The 22,042-nt window shown below is 46.7% G+C and overlaps 1 protein-coding gene and 1 long non-coding RNA gene across 3 annotated transcripts; one reads left to right on the forward strand and one right to left on the reverse strand.

Moving 5' to 3' along the window:
• Window positions 1-339: 339 nt before the first annotated feature.
• LOC140076873 (uncharacterized) lies at window positions 340-6,465 on the forward strand. Its single transcript, XM_072123644.1, has 4 exons — window positions 340-445; window positions 2,991-3,114; window positions 3,315-3,410; window positions 3,984-6,465. Exons 1-4 carry the CDS (start codon window positions 401-403, stop codon window positions 6,422-6,424), a joined length of 2,706 nt encoding a protein of 901 aa, XP_071979745.1. The 5' UTR covers window positions 340-400; the 3' UTR covers window positions 6,425-6,465.
• Window positions 6,466-11,011: 4,546 nt separating this feature from the next.
• On the reverse strand, window positions 11,012-16,291 carry LOC140077622 (uncharacterized). 2 transcript variants are annotated; one of them, XR_011849802.1, is made up of 3 exons: window positions 16,223-16,291; window positions 13,206-13,317; window positions 11,012-11,148 (listed from the first exon to the last, which is right to left on the reverse strand). It is a non-coding gene; the product is annotated as an uncharacterized lncRNA (long non-coding RNA). The 2 variants fall into 2 exon arrangements; XR_011849801.1 differs by having other exon boundaries at window positions 11,072-11,145.
• Window positions 16,292-22,042: the final 5,751 nt, after the last annotated feature.

Below are 22,042 nucleotides of genomic sequence, written 5' to 3' on the forward strand. Positions count from 1 at the left end.
GTATTGTGCTGGAGATAGGACGGGGAGGGGGATGTATACGGAGCTGCACTCTGTGGTAGATGGGAATGTGTGTGATTATCCGGGTATAGCATTCCAGAGAGCGGGTGAAGCACAGGATGAGTATTGTGCTGGGGAAAGGACGGGGGAGGGGAATGTATACGGAGCTGCACTCTGTGGTAGATGGGAATGTGTGTGATTATCCGGGTATAGCATTCCAGAGAGCGGGTGAAGCACAGGAGGAGTATTGTGCTGGAGAGAGGAGGGGGATTTGTTGTATTTTGTGTTTTTCTACAATATTTTTCCTTTTATTTTTATTCTCTTTTGCAGAATTAGAGGGAACTTGTGCAATGGCGTCGGGTCAGGAATAAGATTCTGAAGAGGAGATCAGGATCCAGGGATTATGGCGGCTCACAATCCCCCTGCTGCCTCCATGGAGACCCCACAGGTTGTCACTCATCACATACCTTCATATACAGCGCATGCCCTCCAGTTCTGGGCACCGGTCCATTAAAGGAGAAGCTGGAGAGGGGGCAACGAAGAGCCACAAAAATGATAAGTGGTGCAGAGGGTCTCAGTTAAAAGGAAAGATTAAAAATATTTATTTATTTAGCCTCGTGAAGAGACGACTACGAGGGGCAGCTCAGGAGCAGGGGCAGCTCAGGAGCAGGGACAGCAGAGAGCTCAGGAGCAAAGCACAGCAGGGACAGCAGAGAGCTCAGGAGCAGAGCACAGCAGGGACAGCAGAGAGCTCAGGCGCTGGTCACAGCAGGGACAGCAGAGAGCTCAGGCGCTGGTCACAGCAGGGACAGCAGAGAGCTCAGGCACTGGTCACAGCAGGGACAGCAGAGAGCTCAGGCACTGGTCACAGCAGGGACAGCAGAGAGCTCAGGCGCTGGTCACAGCAGGGACAGCAGAGAGCTCAGGAGCAGAGCACAGCAGGGACAGCAGAGAGCTCAGGAGCAGAGCACAGCAGGGACAGCAGAGAGCTCAGGAGCAGAGCACAGAAGGGACAGCAGAGAGCTCAGGAGCAGAGCACAGCAGGGACAGCAGAGAGCTCAGGCGCTGGTCACAGCAGGGACAGAAGAGAGCTCAGGAGCAGAGACAGCAGACAGCTCAGGTGCTGGTCACAGCAGTGACAGCAGAGAGCTCAGGCGCTGGTCACAGCAGGGACAGCAGAGAGCTCAGGCGCTGGTCACAGCAGGGACAGAAGAGAGCTCAGGAGCAGGGACAGCAGAGAGCTCAGGAGCAGAGCACAGCAGAGACAGCAGACAGCTCAGGTGCTGGTCACAGCAGGGACAGCAGAGAGCTCAGGTGCTGGTCACAGCAAGGACAGCAGAGAGCTCAGGAGCAGAGCACAGCAGAGACAGCAGAGAGCTCAGGAGCTGGTCACAGCAGAGAGCTCAGGAGCAGAGCACAGCACAGCAGAGAGCTCAGGAGCAGAGACCTCAGGAGCAGAGCACAACAGGGACAGCAGAGAGCTCAGGCGCTGGTCACAACAGGGGCAGCAGAGAGCTCAGGAGCAGAGCACAACAGGGACAGCAGAGAGCTCAGGAGCAGAACACAGCAGGGACAGCAGAGAGCTCAGGAGCAGAACACAGCAGGGACAGCAGAGAGCTCAGGAGCAGAACACAGCAGGGACAGCAGAGAGCTCAGGAGCAGAACACAGCAGGGACAGCAGAGAGCTCAGGAGCAGAGCACAGCAGGGACAGCAGAGAGTTCAGGCGCTGGTCACAGCAGGGGTAGCAGAGAGCTCAGGCGCTGGTCACAGCAGGGACAGCAGAGAGCTCAGGCGCTGGTCACAGCAGGGACAGCAGAGAGCTCAGGCGCTGGTCACAGCAGGGACAGCAGAGAGCTCAGGAGCAGAACACAGCAGGGACAGCAGAGAGCTCAGGAGCAGAGCACAGCAGGGACAGCAGAGAGCTCAGGAGCAGAGCACAGCAGGGACAGCAGAGAGTTCAGGCGCTGGTCACAGCAGGGACAGCGGAGAGCTCAGGCGCTGGTCACAGCAGGGACAGCGGAGAGCTCAGGCGCTGGTCACAGCAGGGACAGCAGAGAGCTCAGGCGCAGAGCACAGCAGGGACAGCAGAGAGCTCAGGAGCAGAGCACAGCAGGGACAGCAGAGAGCTCAGGAGCAAAGCACAGCAGGGACAGCAGAGAGCTCAGGAGCAGAGCACAGCAGGGACAGCAGAGAGCTCAGGAGCAGAGCACAGCAGGGACAGCAGAGAGCTCAGGAGCAGAGCACAGCAGGGACAGCAGAGAGCTCAGGAGCAGAGCACAGCAGGGACAGCAGAGAGCTCAGGAGCAGAGCACAGCAGGGACAGCAGAGAGCTCAGGAGCAGAGCACAGCAGGGACATCAGAGAGCTCAGGAGCAGAGCCCAGCAGGGACATCAGAGAGCTCAGGAGCAGAGCACAGCAGGGACATCAGAGAGCTCAGGAGCAGAGCACAGCAGGGACATCAGAGAGCTCAGGAGCGTAGCACAGCAGGGACAGCAGAGAGGACAGGAGCAGAGCACAGGAGGGACAGCAGAGAGCTCAGGAGCAGAGCACAGCAGGGACAGCAGAGAGCTCAGGAGCAGAGCACAGCAGGGACATCAGAGAGCTCAGGAGCGTAGCACAGCAGGGACAGCAGAGAGGACAGGAGCAGAGCACAGGAGGGACAGCAGAGAGCTCAGGAGCAGAGCACAGCGGGGACAGCAGAGAGCTTCAAGAGACTTTCCTCATCCAATCCCTTCCCTACCTTGATGGACATGTGTCTTTTTTTCACCCGTATAAACTATGTAGCTATGTACACAGCATATACAGCGCGTATATCTGTATGTCCTGGAGGATGATCTCCCGTAGACTATATATCATCAGTATTGTATCGTTTATTAGGTTCATCCATCAAATCCAACCTAAAATCCTATAATGTTCCTCCACCGAAAGGAAAATCCCCCATAAAACCAGAATAAATAAAATTCTTTCATGTGAAGTTCTGTCCTGCCCACAGGTACCTACCTTCGATGACATAGCGGTGTACTTCTCACACGAGGAGTGGAAATGTTTACAGAGGAAGGAGAAAGAAATGTACAAGGACGTAATGATGGAGAACTTCAGCTGCCTCGTAACGCTAGGTAAATCATGTCATCCCTATAACATCCCTATAACATCCCTATAACTGTAAGGCCGCGTTCACATTCTGCTCTGAAACGCAACATCTGAGGAGAGGAAATTTTCCTACTGTTAACATTTTCATTTACAGAATGCAATGTTAATGTTAACTATGAGATCTTTCACTATTTTTACATTTATGTGCTGTTTTTTCATACACAAGGTTGCATCACTGTAAAGCCGGAAATTATATCAATGATCGAAAAGGGGGAGGAGCCTTGGATGCAAAGGCCGCCCAAGAGAACGTGGAGATGTCCAGGTAAAAATATGTTCAGTTTCAAAGCTTTATCATAGAATCATCATTGTATTAAAGAGGAGCTTGCATTAGCTCACACATGTGTAGATGAAAAGGGGGCACTTAGAATTTTCTTTTTAGCCCCCACGGTTGCTGAGATATCAGTCCCAGTATCTGACCATTATAATCCTCTCCAATGTCACAGAGGGGGAGGTGGAGCAAAGGAGGAGGCGTGTGTTATGATCTTCTCAGTGCCAAAAAAGTCCTAAGTCACCCAGTCCTCTGCTCCAGCACCTACTCTTTGGCAGTGGAGAGGATTATAATGGTCAGATACTGGGACTGATATCTCAAAGACAATTCCAAGTGCCCCTTACTCTGTGTAGCAGCCCCTGCAGAGTGGAAGATTCATCACCACATGTCTGAGGAGGTGAAAGGACCTCTTTAAAGCTTGATAAATCTTGCCTTCTGTCTCTTTCGATGTTCCTGGTTATAGTCAACTTCTGGTTGAGTGGGAAATGAACTTAGGGTTTTACGGGTTTAGTAAAACTTCCCGCCTTGGGGTTGACCTGGTACTGAAATTGTGTCTTTGTTTTGCAGATGGAGATCACATAGGACAATCATTGTCTGTAGCTTCAAAGCTCATTGTAGGACCAAGTAGAAGCCTTGATGACATGGCCAAGCCTTCGCACTTCCGTGACCCTCTGGACAGACGGACGCAATCCCTCTCTTACTATGAACACAGACGGACATTCACTAATAAGCTTTCTGTAAAAAGCAAACAGAAACCCCTCGCCGTGGTGAAACCTTACTTCTGCCACGAGTGCAGAAAGAGTTTCGCCACCAAATCGCATCTCGTGAGACATCAAGTGGCTCACATTGAGAGAAAACCTCTGACCTGTCCGGATTGCGGAAAGTGTTTTACACAATATTCAACCTTTTATTTGCACAGTAAGATCCACAAAGGGGAGACAGAGTTTTCTTGCTCGGAGTGTGGAAAGGTTTTCATGCAGAGGTCACATCTGGCCAGACACGAGAGGACTCATGGGAGGCAGAAGCCCTTTGTTTGCACCATATGTAATAAGAGCTTTGACATGAGTTCAGGTCTTGTTAAGCACTTGAGGGTCCATACAGGGGAGAAGCCTTATACTTGCCCGGTGTGTGGCAGGTGTTTCAGGCAGAAATCCCACCTGGTCAAACACCAAATCATCCATTCTGACGAGAGGCCCTTCTTCTGTTGGGAGTGTGGGTTACGTTCTTCATCTGCGGTAGACCACGCGAAACACAAGCTGCTGCACTCGAGTAATAAGCCCTTTTCTTGTTCCGAATGCCAAAGAAGATTTAGATGGAAGTCGTCTCTTTTGGAACACGCGAGGATCCACACTGGTGAGAAGCCGTTTACTTGCTCGCAGTGCACAAAAACTTTTCGCTGGAAATCCTCCCTGGTGGAGCACCAACGAGTTCACTCCGTCGGAACACTTTTCTCTTGCCCCGAGTGTGATAAGTCGTTCTATAAAAAATCTAATCTGGAGCAGCATCAGAGGACCCACACTGGGGAAAAACCATATGCGTGCTCAGGCTGTGACAAGAGGTTCAGCCGCAAAAGACATCTGATACGGCACCAGGCGGTGCATAGCGAGGAGACACCGTTTTCTTGTGCCGAGTGCGGAAAGTGTTTCAACACAGAGAAGATATTGAAACAGCACCAAAAAATCCACAACCAAAAGATCTGCCCTGCCAAAAACTGTGGGAAAGTCTTCACTTACCAGTCCGAACTCTTGAAGCATATGAGAGCCCACTCCGGGGAGAAGCCGTATTCCTGCTCGTCTTGTGGGAAGTGTTTCAGCAGCATCTCCAACCTCAACAACCATCAGCATGTTCACACAGGATTGAAATCACACACCTGCTCCGAATGCGACAAACAGTTTGCTCAGAAATCTGCTCTCATCAAACACCTAAGAACCCACACGGGAGAGAAACCCTTCGAGTGTCCGACCTGTAAGAAATGCTTCAGCCAGAAGTCCCAAGTGGCCAAGCACGAGAAGATCCACAATAGAGCAGAGAAATTCACTTGCCAGGACTGCAGTAAAAGTTTCTTGACCAAGTCAGATCTTGCCAGGCATCTCGTAGTCCACACAGGGAAGAAGCCATTCGCTTGTTCAGAGTGTGGGAAATGTTTTTGTAGAAAGGCTAATCTCAAACAGCATGTGAGGACTCACACAGGGGAGAAGCCGTATCTTTGCCTTCATTGTGAGAAGTCCTTCCTGACCAGAGCACATCTGCTCCGTCACCAGGTCATTCACGAGGAGGAAAAGCCATTTATCTGTTCCGACTGCGGCAAAACTTTCAGCCAATACTCGTCTCTTGCTCAACACGAGAAGATTCACAAATTGGTCTGTCCGTTTTCATGTTCGGAGTGCGGAAAGGTCTTCTCTCGGAAGACTGGTTTAGATAAACATGTTAGAAGCCACACGGGTGAGAAACCGTACTCCTGTTCTGAGTGTGGGAAATGTTTCAGTGTCAACTCAGCCCTTGTCAACCACCGAAAAGTACATACTAGGGAGAAGCTATTTACATGTCCAAAGTGTCTGAAAAGTTTTAGCCAAAAATCCCGCCTAGACAGACACGAAAAGGTCCACTGTGAGGAGAAGCCCTATACTTGTTCCGAATGTGGCCAAGGCTTCACGAACAGCGCCAAGCTGACCAAACATCAAGCAGCCCACAAGGGCAACAAAGCCTTCCCCTGTCCCGAATGCGAGAAAAGCTTCAACTGGAAGTCGACTCTAATGGAACACATCCGACTTCATACAGGAGAGAAACCGTACACCTGCCCGGTCTGTGGACTGAGCTTCTCGAAGAGGGCGGCTCTAAAGAGACACGAAGGAAAAGACTGCAGACATCCCAGTAATGAGCCGACCCCAAAACTAAATAATTCATTACACGGTGATGATCTATCCCCGGATATATCCGAAAACCAAGAACATTATAAACACATTACTGTAAAACTGGAAATGAAAGAGGAAGATGATCTGGACGTCTAGTGATGGGAAGAACATGAAACATTGATCCAGGGATCCAGTTCAGAAAGTATCGCTCCACCCGACATTTCACTAACCATTAAGCATGAATGGTTTATATACCTGGTGCCCTCGGCCTAGGAGCCTCATAAAATGGGCTCTGACTTATTCACAAACATGTTCCCCTCTGAACTGGGAAAAAGGAGCGGCCATGAGTCTGACAGACAGGATTCCTAGACAATGGTCATTTGGGAGCCGGGGCCCAGTGCACAATGGAGGATGTGAACTTTGACCATTGTGGTTTTTTTTTTTTTTGTTGAGGAAAAAGTACAGATTTTGTATTAAAGGGGTGGCCAAAAGTAATGGCCGATCCATAATATTAGCCACCAATGTCCAAGCTACGATCTGCGGCTCTGAGGCTTTATAGTTGCGAAGAAGGTTCTGCAAGGTGTTCAATGGACCAAACATCTGAACATCCCCTCCTAGTGGACAGTTTCTAGGACTCCTGTCCTTGTGTATAGTATAAGCCACTTTCTGAGACGTTCAGTTTTCTCAATTTACCTCCTGGAAGAGGCAGTAACCCCGGACGTCACACCGACACCTCACATATGGCGGTGACACTGCCGGTACATGGGCCATTGCCAGAACCTCAGACCATTTGGACATTTGGAGGTTCACATGTACACGGGGATAAGAATATCTTCTATAAGTAACTATTTCGTTTTCAATTTTTGAAATAGACAAGAGAATCTACTTTGCAGCTTCTCTGTACAGACACAGAATAATAAAGTTCTCAGTCCTTTTCTTTTGGTGATGATTTAGTATGAAATTAAGCCACATCTTTGGTCCAATAGTCTAGTGATCTCCTAGGTCAGTGATGGAAAACCTTTCAGAGACCGAGTGCCCAAACTACAACCAAGACCCATTTATTTACACCCCCTGCTCTGTCACAGCTTTCATTCATATCAGCCCCTGGGGACACCAGTAAAGCAGAAAATAGGAGAAATTTGGATGATCATTGCAGCTTCCCTCCAGGGTCCCATAAACAGGAAGAAATGTCAGGGCCGGAGCAGAAGCTACAATGATAATCCAGATCAGTCCGCACCTTCCCACTCCTCCAGCAGTCCCAGGTAGCGCTCTGTGCACAGCAAGTCCTGGGCTGTCTGGGGCTGCAGGAAGATAACGGAGTCATCTCTGGTGATGGCCTGAGTGCCCACAGAAAGGGCTCTGAGTGCCACCTCCGGCACCCGGTCGCCCCCACTTGTCTAAGCCATCACTGATGGACAAGGCCGAAAGGTGTATGTGTGTAGTGGACCTGCAGCAGAGGTGCATGTGTGTAGCGGACCTGCAGCAGAGGTGCATGTGTGTAGCGGACCTGCAGCAGAGGTGCATGTGTGTAGTGGACCTGCAGCAGAGGTGCATGTGTGTGGTGGACCTGCAGCAGAGGTGCATGTGTGTAGTGGACCTGCAGCAGAGGTGCATGTGTGTAGTGGACCTGCAGCAGAGGTGCATGTGTGTAGTGGACCTGCAGCAGAGGTGCATGTGTGTAGTGGACCTGCAGCAGAGGTGCATGTGTGTAGTGGACCTGCAGCAGAGGTGCATGTGTGTAGTGGACCTGCAGCAGAGGTGCATGTGTGTAGTGGACCTGCAGCAGAGGTGCATGTGTGTAGTGGACCTGCAGCAGAGGTGCATGTGTGTAGTGGACCTGAGGCAGAGCCGCATGTGTGTAGTGGGCCTGTGGATACATTACACACATTATACACAGACAGCTCTGCTACATGCACATTATACACAGCCCTGCTACATGCACATTATACATAGCTCTGCTACATGTACATGATACACATTCAGCTCTGCTACATGCACAGTTGTGCTGCACTGGCACTTTGTTTCAGGAACATTCATTCATGACATTCACCACTGTATACTCACACACTCAGCACATACACAGCTCCTGGCACATTACATACACAGCTCTGCTACATGCACATTATACATCTACACCACAGGGTGGGCAGTATAGAGCCCCCACCGCCTGACTCCTCCCACACATGTGACAGATCACATGATCCCACCATCATCATCCGTCCTATATCACACTAGGATCTTGTATCTAATGGGCACAGGCAGGGATTATACAGAGGGATGGGCAGGCAGGTCTGGAGGATTACAGCTCTGCTACATGCACATTATACACATTCAGCTCTACTACATGCACATTATACATATTCAGCTCTGCTACATGCACATTATACACATTCAGCTCTACTACATGCACATTATACACATTCAGCTCTGCTACATGCACATTATACACATTCAGCTCTACTACATGCACATTATACACATTCAGCTCTGCTACATGCACATTATACACATTCAGCTCTACTACATGCACATTATACACATTCAGCTCTACTACATGCACATTATACACATACAGACCTGCTACATGCACATTATACACATTCAGCTCTACTACATGCACATTATACACATTCAGCTCTACTACATGCACATTATACACATTCAGCTCTACTACATGCACATTATACACAGACAGCTCTGCTTCATGCACATTATACACAGACAGCTCTGCTTCATGCACATTATACACATTCAGCTCTACTACATGCACATTATACACAGACAGCTCTGCTACATGTACATTATACACATTCAGCACTGCTACATGCACATTATACACATTCAGGTCTGCTACATGCACATTATACACAGACAGCTCTGCTACATGCACATTATACACAGACAGCTCTACTACATGCACATTATACACATTCAGGTCTGCTACATGCACATTATACACAGACAGCTCTGCTACATGCACATTATACACAGACAGCTCTGCTACATGTACATTATACACAGACAGCTCTGCTACATGCACATTATACACAGACAGCCCTGCTACATGTACATTATACACAGACAGCTCTGCTGCATGCACATTATACACAGACAGCCCTGCTACATGCACATTATACACAGACAGCTCTGCTACATGCACATTATACACAGACAGCCCTGCTACATGCACATTATACACAGACAGCTCTGCTACATGCACATTATACACATTCAGCTCTGCTACATGCACATTATACACATTCAGCTCTGCTACATGCACATTATACACATTCAGCTCTGCTACATGCACATTATACACAGACAGCTCTGCTACATGCACATTATACACATTCAGCTCTGCTACATGCACATTATACACAGACAGCTCTGCTACATGCACATTATACACAGACAGCTCTGCTACATGCACATTATACACATTCAGCTCTGCTACATGCACATTATACACAGCCCTGCTACATGCACATTATACACATTCAGCACTGCTACATACACATTATACACATACAGCCCTGCTTCATGTACATTATACACATTCAGCCCTGCTACATGTACATTATACACATTCAGCTTTACTACATGCACATTATACACATTCAGGTCTGCTACATGCACATTATACACATTCAGCTCTGCTACATGCACATTATACACAGACAGCTCTGCTTCATGCACATTATACACATTCAGCTCTGCTTCATGTACATTATACACATTCAGCTCTGCTACATGTACATTATACACATTCAGCTCTACTACATGCACATTATACACATTCAGCTCTACTACATGCACATTATACACATTCAGCTCTGCTACATGCACATTATACACAGACAGCTCTGCTACATGCACATTATACACATTCAGCTCTGCTACATGCACATTATACACATTCAGCTCTACTACATGCACATTATACACAGACAGCTCTGCTACATGCACATTATACACAGAGAGCTCTGCTACTCCGCCTGAATCCTCCCACACTTGTGACAGATCACATGATCCCACCATCATCATGCGTCCTATATCACACTAGGATCTTGTATCTTGTATTATACAGGGGGGTGGGCAGGCAGGTCCGGAGGATTACAGCTCTGCTGAATATTGGGTGTAGTACTACAAGCAGGGCCAGATTAAGGGTCCCAGCGTTATGAAGCACCTCATTTAGGATGGGGCCCCCCCAGCTCAGCAGCCAATGCGGGGCCCCCTCCCATAACAATATATGTAAAAGATATCACATAGTTACACAGTTTCAAAGCTCTAGAGATATTAAAAACAAAGATATCTTTAGTTTTAGATAAATTCCTACTTTTACTAAATGATTTCCAATTTTGGTCCAGGACAAACTAAAAAATACTCCCAACATATTATTACTGAATAATGATACCACAATACTGTTACCAAAAGAACTAACATAATTCCAATATTCCAAACAATAGCGCTACAATTTGCAAGTGATCCCTTGAAACTGACCCACAGGATTACCACAGCATGACCGGTATTACCAATAATTTACCAACTATAAACTCCACTTACTGATGATCTTTACAGCCATATTGTTATAATACAAACACCACCGTGCACAGGACAATATCACTAGTGACACCTCTGTACTAGGCCCAAATAATAACATTACATCAGGATTATCACCACTACAAAATGACTACAATACTAAATGATAACCTACACACAGACCAGTATGTACCAGCATATAGTGACCATATAGTAGTATATACCAGTCCTGCACAGAGGCTGCAGTGTGATCCAATGACTTACAGGTGACGTCCCTCATGTTGTCTCTTCCCTTCTCTCTGATCTTCCAGGAGACTTCTTCCAGCCATGACTCATCTCTGCTGGTTTATAAAACAGACATGGTTGACATCATCCTTTATTCTCCTCACACCTGACCCTCACATACACAACAACCACACTGTGCCCCCACATATATACCCCTCACACCACAACTGACCACACTGTGCCCCCACATATATACCCCTCACACCACAACTGACCACACTGTGCCCCCACATATATACCCCTCACACCACAACTGACCACACTGTAGCCCACATGTATCATATATACCCCTCACACCACAACTGACCACACTGTGCCCTCACATATATAATCTATACCCCTCACACCACAACTGCCCACACTGTGCCCCCACATATAGCATATGTACCCCTCACACCACAACTGACCACACTGTGCCCTCACATATATAATCTATACCCCTCACACCCTAACTGCCCACACTGTACCCCCACATATCATATATACCCCTCACACCACAACTGACCACACTGTGCCCCCACATATATCATATATACCCCTCACACCACAACTGTTCACACTTTACCCCAATATATATCATATATACCCCTCACACCACAACTGACCACACTGTGATCCCACATATATCATATATACCCCTCACACCACAACTGACCACTCTGTACCCCCACATATATCATATATACCCCTCACACCACAACTGACCACACTGTGATCCCACATATATCATATATACCCCTCACATCACAACTGACCACACTGTGCTCCCACATATATCATATATACCCCTCACACCACTACTGACCACACTGTAGCCTACATGTATCATATATACCCCTCACACCACAACTGACCACACTGTGATCCCACATATATCATATGTACCCCTCACACCACAACTGACCACACTGTGATCCCACATATATCATATATACCCCTCACACTACAACTGACCACACTGTGCCTCCAAATATATTATATATAACCCTTATACCACAACTGACCACACTGTGCCCCCACATATATCATATATACCCCTCACACCACAACTGACCACACTGTGCCCCCACATATATCATATATACCCCTCACACCACAACTGACCACACTGTGCCCACATATATCATATATACCCCTCACACCACAACTGACCACACTGTACCCCCACATATATCATATATACCCCTCACACCACAACTGTCCACACTGTGCCCCCACATATATCATATCTACCCCTCACACCACAACTGACCATACTGTACCCCCACATATGTCATATATACCCCTCATACCACAACTGACCACACTGTACCCCCACATATATCATATATACCCCTCATACCACAACTGACCACACTGTGCCCCCACATATATCATATATACCCCCCACACCACAACTGACCACACTGTACCCCACATATATCATATATACCCCTCACACCACAACTGACCACACTGTACACCCACATATATCATATATACCCCTCACACCACAACTGACCACACTGTGCCCCCACATATATCATATATACCCTTCACACCACAACTGACCACACTGTGCCCCAACATATATCATATATACCCCTCACACCACAACTGACCACACTGTCCCTCATATATATATATATATATATATATATATATATACTCATACCACAACTGTTCACACTGTACCCCAATATATATCATATATACTCCTAACACCACAACTGTTCACACTGTACTCCCCACATATATTCTGCTCACCCACATATATCATATATACCCCTCACACCACAACTGTTCACACTGTACCCACACATATACCCCCCACACTGTACCCCTGACCAGTGTTACTACACACACAGTGATGTCACAGGACAGAGGGTTAATACACACACACAGATGTCACAGAACAGGGGGTATTACAGTGAAGTCACAGCACCAACATTATCAATAAGATAAAACCATAACAATAACTGATGACAATAACCCCACACCCCAATGCTGCCTCACTATAGACACTATGAATATAACAGTACATGTACAGTACAGACTGAGAGCTGTCTCACACTAGAAGGTTAGTCAGTGAGTACAATACTGATCTGACACAGGCAGAAGTGTGCTCTAGTACCTCACAGGTGACATGTCTTCTCCTTCAGGGCCAGAATCGACGTAACTTATGGCTGAAGAATCTTCCACCAGATGTCTCCAGCTCCCGACAGCACATGCCCCACACTGTGCACCTAAAAATACCACAGTTACTCACAGTACAATGCCACCTGGATAACAGAAATATGCCCCCCCCCCCCCAAATATAGCCCATAATAAAACCTGTGTTCCCTGCATATATTACAATACTACAGACCCGGAGTAATACTGCACCCCTAATTATATGTCACCTCCCAATTACACAATAAATGGTTCCCCCATGACTTAATTTATACATTGATCCCTTTAATGAATTAATTTCCCTATTTATGGCCCTTTTTAATATACTGGGGTGCCACATGAATTTTAGAGGCCCCTCAAGTAATTATTTAATATACTGCGCCCCCCCTCCCCCCATTTAGTTATTTAATATACTGCCTCCCCCACCCTTTGAACTATTTTACATACTGGGCCTCACTCCCAATACATTTCATACACTGGGCTCCTCTGTAAATTATTTTATATTCTGCTCCCTCCATTAATTATGTAATATACTGGGCCCCCAAATGAATTTTGTACACTTCACTCTTTGGGTCAGTAAGATCAGAGGGATACTAAATTTATGCAGGTTTTATTGAGTTAAATTAAAACCTCATCACGAAAAAAGGGGGTTTTGTCATCTTCTGACGCTAATAACTTTTTCATCCATATGTACTTGAGTATAAGCCAAGCTTTTCGTCTTATACTCGAGTCAAGAAAAAAAAAAGAAAGTCAAAACTCACCTTTCCGACCTGAGCAGGTCTTCTTTTGTTCCGTCGGCAGCGTATACAGACCTGCCGCTGCTGATGGAAAGGTGGCGTCGGAACGGTGAGTTTTGACTTTCTTTTTTTAAGTGCTGGCTATATATGGGGTCAGGTGCAGGCTATATACCAGGGCAGGAGCTGGCTATATACAGGGGCAGGAGCTTGGCTATATCAGGGGCAGGTGCAAGCTTTATACCAGGGCAGGAGCTGGCTATATACAGGGGCAGGAGCTTGGCTATATCGGGGGCAGGTGCAAGCTTTATACCAGGGCAGGAGCTGGCTATATACAGGGGCAGGAGCTGGCTATATCAGGGGCAGGAGCTGGCTATATCAGGGGCAGGAGCTGGCTATATCAGGGGCAGGAGCTGGCTATATCAGGGGCAGGTGAAAGCTATATACCAGGACAGGAGCTGGCTATATACGGGGGCAGGAGCTGGCTATATCAGGGGCAGGAGCTGGCTATATCAGGGGCAGGAGCTGGCTATATCAGGGGCAGGAGCTGGCTATATCAGGGGCAGGTGAAAGCTATATACCAGGACAGGAGCTGGCTATATACGGGGGCAGGAGCTGGCTATATCAGGGGCAGGTGCAAGCTATATACCAGGGCAGGAGCTGGCTGTATACGGGGGCAGGGGCAGACTATATCAGGAGCAGGTGCTGTGTATATATGGGGCAGGAGAAGAGCTATATCAGGGGCAGGTGCAAGCTTTATAGCACAGCAGGAGCTGGCTATATAGGGGGGCAGGCTACATCAGGGGCAGGACCTGGGTGTATATGGGGACTGGCTGGCTATATAGGGGCTGGAGGGAGGCTATATACAGGTGCAGGAGGAGAGCTATATCAGGGGCAGGTGTTGGCTATATAAGGGTTGGCTTATACTTGAGTATATAAGGTACTGAGATGTGTGAGGAGTCATTTTTTTGCCGGGATGAGCTGAAGTTTTCTTTGCTACCATTTTGAGGACTGCGAGACCTTTTTATCAGTTTTTGTTACATTATTTATGTGATGTAAAATGGTGTAAAAGTCACATCTCGGACATTTGGGCGCTATTTTCAGCAATGTGGTTCAACATCAGCAATAACCGTTTTTATATTTTGAAAGACCAGACATTTTGAGACGCGGCGATACCTAACGTGTTTGTGATTTTTACTGTTAAATAAATTTAATATCAGTTCTAGGGAAAGGGGGTTGATTTATTTTTTTACACTTTTTTTTTTTACTATTTTTTAGACCCGTTTCTACCATATACTGCAATACTACTGCTATACAACTGTATTGCAGTATATGCCACTGGCACATTGTAACGAATCTGCAGAAACCATGCAGCCTTGGGTCTGACAAAGACCCAAGGCTGTCATGGCAACCGATTGCTGCCCCGATGACGTCGTACGGTGACGTTGTAAGATGATTGCACCAACGTGCCACCATCCTTTAAATGTTGGCGGCGGCATCAGACCGGTTAATACCCGCGGTTGGTGCTAGCACCAATCACGGTTATTAGCAGTGGGTCTTTGCTGCAATATGCAGAAAACCATACCTCTGTTTGAAGAGGGTTCAGCCCGTGAGCCCTCTTCATACAGCCCCCGTACCGCTACGCCGTACACGTATGCTGAAGAGGGTGAAGGAGTTAATAGTTAATATTCTAAACCCCCACACACAATTAATTATTTAATATGCTGTCCCTCCCAGAATTATTTATTTAATATGCGGCTGCCCCTCAAATAAATAGTTAATATGCTGCTGCCCCCCCAAATAAATAGTTAATATGCTGCTGCCCCCCCAAATAAATAGTTAATATGCTGCTGCCCCCCCAAATAAATAGTTAATATGCTGCTGCCCCCCCAAATAAATAGTTAATATGCGGCTGCCCCTCAAATAAATAGTTAATATGCTGCTGCCCCCCCAAATAAATAGTTAATATGCGGCTGCCCCTCAAATAAATAGTTAATATGCTGCTGCCCCCCCAAATAAATAATTAATATGCTGCTGCCCCCCCAAATAAATAATTAATATGCTGCTGCCCCCTTAATTCATTAATTAATATGCTGATGCCCCCCTTAATTAGTTGATATGCTGCTGCCCGCCCCACAATTAACTATTTAATATTCAGCCCTACCCCAATTAATTATTTTATATATTTAGGGCCCCCACCATCTTTTACTGCTGTTCTATTAAAAAAATAAAACCTTATACTCACCTCAGGTCCCGCGTCTTCTTTCTTCTTGCCGCGTCTGGGCAGAAAAGGGTGCGCGGCTGCGTGATGACGTAATCACGCGGCCGCGCATCCTAGTGCATGGAGCGATGTGCGCCGGGGTTGTCTTCCGGCCACATCGCTCCAGTTATAGTGCTCGAGCGGCCGGAAACGGCCGCATCGAGCACTATACAGTGACGGGCAGGAGCTTCCGGTCCGGAGCTTAATCATTGGCGCTATTGGAGTGCCAGGCCGGGGGGCCCTAAGTAATAAATCTGGATCCGGGGGCCCGGCGCTGGCGCTCCAAGAGCGCCAATGAGGATCCGGCTCTGACTACAAGTCCCAGTCCATCCAGTGGTTTCATTACAAAGAGGGATGTAAAAAGTTTGGTTTATACTTCCACCTATGAATGAGACTACAACGTTCCAGGATATGAAGTAGATTCGGCTGGTGAATAGGGCATAACGGGGGTTAATATTTTGGCTCGCCCGCATGTTATGTGCCAATGTTCACGACCTACCGAAACATCAGCAAAACTCAGGACGGAGCAGATGTATTACATGCGACTGTTCTCCTGCAGTGAATGCGGGTGACACATCACTCCAACCTCATTGCACACCAGAGGTCGCACACGGGAGAGGGGCCGTGTGTCTGCAACAAATTCGGGAAGGATTTCGATCAGATCTCCAGCCTCATGAAACATCAAAAAATACATTTAAAACCCTGATATCGGGTGCAAGAGTCAACGAAAAAGGTCAACGTGGACCGGAGCACTTGATGTCATGCCGGACCAATAAGTGGGTCAAATTCTGTTTGTCCACTGGAGCATTAAAGGTAATTACCATTTGCAGTGGTGGTCAGAGACTCTTACCTCACTTTCGGGATGCACCCTCCCATTACATCTCCCCAGTCCTCCTCATCTCCTCTTTGTCCTTTGATGATCCTGGAACCTAAAATTGGTTTATTTAGTTGATTCTGGATAAATTCATGGAAAGTGAAGCAAACAAAAACCCAGCGACGGAGCCAAACAATCACATTGGGTCATTTCTCTACACGTCAGGACCCGGTGAAAGAAATGGGTTTCGATAAGTCAATAACTGGCAGCGGTGCTGAGGTCCTCAGGTGTAAATCTGATCAATTTTCAGTTTTTACGAAAGGCAAGTCTATGCGAGGAAATGTTGCGCTGCTGGAATCTGTTTAGCGGAGAGTCGTAGTCTGAAGCTGCTGAACCCCAAAGAAAAGCTGTACCAAGCCCCCAACTATATAAATGTATGTATACGTAGCTGTGGTGTCATCATATGTGGAGGAGACGCCTTATGGTCCTGCAGCTCCTGGGTGTGCGCTGAATACTCACCACAGTCATGCTCACGTCTCTGCTACAATAGAGTTTATGACGCAGTTTAATCTTTATTTTTTTCCATTTTATTGATATTTATCACATATGTGGATAAGTAACGAGCAGCAGCCATGTGGTTATATCCTGTATAATGCTAATGCAGAGCTAAAGTAATATAAGAAGCTTCTGGTCTTATGTGTTGTACTTAAAGGCTGCGCTACGAGGAGCTGTGCGCCGAAGATTAAATGGTAAGCGGAGTAACGTGGCTACTGGGGCGTGGAGTAGCCACGACTAGTAACCTCATGTCCGGCTACTCCACGCCCCAGTAGCCGCATAAAAAAATTTGCATATACATGCAATAAAGTTTTCTAAAAGACACCCTGGACGTGAGGATTAGCCCAAAAAAGGGCTATCCTCACGTCCCATCCATCCACCTACCACCCCTTCTACCTTTATAGGTACAATCGTGGTGGTAGGTGCCCTTTAAAGGAAACCTACCATTTCATAGTTTCATAGTTTATACGGTTGAAAAAAGACCCTTGTCCATCAAGTTCAACCAAGGAAGGGAAGGGATTGGATGAGGAAGGGATTTAGGGGAAACAATTCTATATAACATAACCATCAATGGTATTTAGGTGTAAAAAGGCATCTAGACCCTTCTTAAAGCTCTCTTCTGTCCCTGCTGTGACCAGCGCCTGAGGCAGGCTATTCCACAGATTGACCGTTCTCATAGTAAAAAAGCCCTGTCGCCTCCGGTGATTAAACCTTGATTTCTCCAAACGGAGACAGTGCCCCCTCGTCTTTTGATTTGATCTAATCTGAAACAACTTACCACCATATTTTTTGTATGGACCATTCATATATTTATATAAATTAATCATGTCTCCTCGTAGTCGTCTCTTTTCCAGACTAAATAAATCTAGTTGTTTTAATCTTTCCTCATAACCAAGACCCTCCATACCCCTTATCATTTTTGTGGCTCTACGTTGAACCCTCTCCAGCTCCAGGGCATCCTTTTTATGGACCGGTGCCCAGAACTGGACAGCATATTCCAGATGAGGCCGAACCAATGCCTTGTATAGTGGTAATATTACATCCCTATCACGAGAGTCCATACCACTTTTGATACATGACAAGATCCTACTAGCTTTAGAGGCAGCTGATTGACATTGCATGCTGTTATTCAATTTATGATCTACTAGTACCCCCAGGTCCTTCTCAACAAGGGACTCTCCCAGATTTACTCCCCCAAGGACATATTTTGCCTTTGGATTATTGGCCCCCAGGTGCATAACCTTACATTTATCCACATTAAACCTCATTTGCCAAGTGGATGACCAAACATTCAGTTTGTCCAAGTCACCCTGCAGCCTATGAACATCCTCCATAGACTGTATTACACTACACAGTTTGGTGTCATCTGCAAAAATAGACACAGTGCTATTAATTCCTACCTCTATATCATTAATAAATATATTAAATAGTAGTGGGCCAAGCACAGAACCCTGGGGTACACCACTCATAACTGGTGACCATTCCGAGTATGAATCATTGACCACAACTCTCTGGATACGATCCTTCAGCCAGTTTTCAATCCAATTGCAAATGATTTCTGCCAAACCAATAGCCCTAATTTTACCCATCAGACGTCTATGAGGGACAGTGTCAAATGCCTTTGCAAAGTCCAAGAACACAATATCCACAGCTGCTCCTCCATCCAGGCACCTGCTCACCTCTTCATAGAAGCAGATAAGGTTAGTTTGACAACTTCTATTCTTAGTAAACCCATGCTGGCTATCACTTATTATTCTATTTGATGTCACATACTCCAGTATATAGTCTTTTACTAACCCTTCCAATACTTTCCCCACAATGGAAGTTAAGCTTACAGGCCTGTAATTGCCAGGCGAAGTTCTAGAGCCCTTTTTATATATTGGCACCACATTTGCCTTGCGCCAGTCACTTGGCACCACACCAGACATTATGGAGTCCCTGAAGATTTTAGACAGTGGTACAGCAATAACAGAACTGAGTTCTTTAAGAACTCTGGGGTGTAACCCATCTGGTCCAGGAGCTTTGTACACATTGATTTTATTGAGCTTAGAGTGGATAATGTCTACATTTACCCAGTCTAGTATATTACAGGGTGCATGACCTGCACTGGCACCACCCACGTCAGAAGTTCTCTCTTCTATTGTATAAACGGAGCTAAAAAACCTATTAAGTAACTCCGCCTTCTCTTGGTCTCCAGTCACCGATGCCCCATTTTCAGAATAAAGGGGTCCAACCTGTTCTGACCCATTTTTTTTTGCATTGATATACCTAAAAAATTTCTTGGGATTTGTTTTGCTATCTTTAGCCACCTGTCTTTCATTTTGTATTTTGGCTGATTTGATTTCTTTTTTACAGATTTTGGTAAGTTTTTTGTAAGTATTGAAAGTCTCTGGTGACCCGTCAGATTTATATTTTTTAAATGCCCTCTTTTTCTCATTAATTGCCCTTTTAACTGTAGCTGTAAGCCACGCGGGGTGTAATCTAGCCCGTCTATACTTGTTACCTATTGGAATAAATTTAGAGGTATAAAAACCCAGGATAGATTTGAATTTCTCCCATTTAACATTAGTATCACCATGTGACAGTATCTGATCCCAGTCTATATCCTGTATTGCAGCCCTGAATTTTTGGAAATTAGCCCTCTTAAAATTCAAAGTTTTCGATTTCCCCACCTGTTTCTGCTTTTTAAAGTTTAAGAGGAAAATAATTATATTATGATCGCTGTTCCCAAGGGGTTCCCGGATACTGACATTTTGGACAATCTCTGCATTGTTAGAAATCACAAGGTCCAACAATGCGTCACCTCTTGTGGGATCTTCTACAAGCTGCACCATAAAATTATCCTGCAGAAAGTTGATTAAATGTCTCCCCTTCACAGATGAAGACGAGCCCTGACCCCAATTTATATTTGGAAAGTTAAAGTCTCCCATTATCACTACGGTCCCCCCCTGTGCAGCCCGCTCCATCTGTTTATATAGGTGACCCTCTATTTCCTCAGAGATGTTAGGGGGTCTATAAATTACACCAAAAATAATTTTCTCAAAGCTCTCTTGGCTTTGAATTTCCACCCACAAAGTTTCAGCCTCCTCACACGCTGAGACCACTGACTCATTCACAATCGCTTTTAAGTCTCTTCTGACGTACAGACATACACCACCTCCCCTTCTATTTGCCCTGTCTTTCCGAAAGAGTGTAAAACCTTGAATATTAACAACCCAATCATGCGATGCATCAAGCCATGTCTCTACTACACCAACAACATCTAACTGTTCCTCTAATATCAGAGCCTCAAGCTCACCCATTTTGCCTGTGATACTTCTGGCATTTGTGAACATACAATTTAATTTTCCACAGTTATTTATCTGATTTAAAGTAATTTTACTGGCACATATATCCTCACCACTGTTCTGCAACTTGTGGATCTCCTTATCCACCGCCTTGGTCCCACATACACCGCCCACCTCACCACCCACCAACATAACCTGCCCCCTCTCTGACCTGTCTACCCCTTCAGTGTCTTCCTTTTCCTCCTCCCCCGATCCTAGTTTAAATACTCCGCCACCCCTGCTAGGATCTTCTCCCCCAGCACAGCAGCCCCCCTTCCACTTAGGTGCAAGTTATCTGCAGAAAACAGCTTGTACCCCAGTGAAAAGTCAGCCCAATGCTCTAGAAACCCAAATCCCTCTGCTCTACACCAGGATCTGAGCCATGCATTTAACTCCCTGAGCTCCCGCTGTCTGCTCTGTGTAGCGCATGGCACAGGTAGGATTCCGGAGAATACTACCTTGGAGGTCCTTTCCTTAAGCTTTGAACCTAGTTCTTTAAAATTATTCTTCAGGCTCCTCCACCTACCATCTATTCTGTCATTGGTACCAACATGGACCACGACAGCTGGTAGGTTTCCAAATGGTCGTTGTGACGGACACCTACCTGCACATAAGTGGAGCTGAGATGATGCAGGAACATATTTTGGTTAAGCAGATAACCCGGCTGTTTCGTTATAAAATAAATTCTTATATTTGTTAATCACCCACTTGGCGATTCTGTGTGCGTCACAGCGCTTAGGCATCAGCATAATAGGGCAGGCATGTAGCATGTTGTCCCCACGTCCACCCACCCTCCCTTCCTTGCTCCCGAGAGCCGGGCCCTCAGGAGCACTAGGGAATGTGCATCGCCGGCTCACATGGCGGCTACACGAACTACCACCAAAGTCTCATGCTATCACCAGACATCAGCAATAGTATGTGCAGCCACCCTGCGGGCCGGCCGCATGACTTCGGCTTTCTCCACGCTGAAGTCTCACGATAGCACGAGACTTCTCTGATAGTACGTGCAGCCGCCATGTGAGCCGGCGATGTGCATGCCCTCATGCTCCTGAGGGCTCAGTGATGCCACCGGCTCTCCGGAGCGAGGATTCAGGGTGGGGGGAGGCGGGG

Source organism: Engystomops pustulosus, chromosome 9 (assembly GCF_040894005.1).
Source record: "Engystomops pustulosus chromosome 9, aEngPut4.maternal, whole genome shotgun sequence".
Taxonomy (NCBI): Eukaryota; Metazoa; Chordata; class Amphibia; order Anura; family Leptodactylidae; genus Engystomops; species Engystomops pustulosus.

Bases quoted from the DNA above. Each gene is read 5' to 3' on its own strand.
- LOC140076873 (XM_072123644.1), top strand. From the start codon at position 401: ATGGCGGCTCACAATCCCCCTGCTGCCTCCATGGAGACCCCACAG. The intron at 446-2,990 runs GTTGTCACTCAT...TCCTGCCCACAG, and splicing joins CCTCCATGGAGACCCCACAG to GTACCTACCTTCGATGACAT. The intron at 3,115-3,314 runs GTAAATCATGTC...TTCATACACAAG, and splicing joins CAGCTGCCTCGTAACGCTAG to GTTGCATCACTGTAAAGCCG.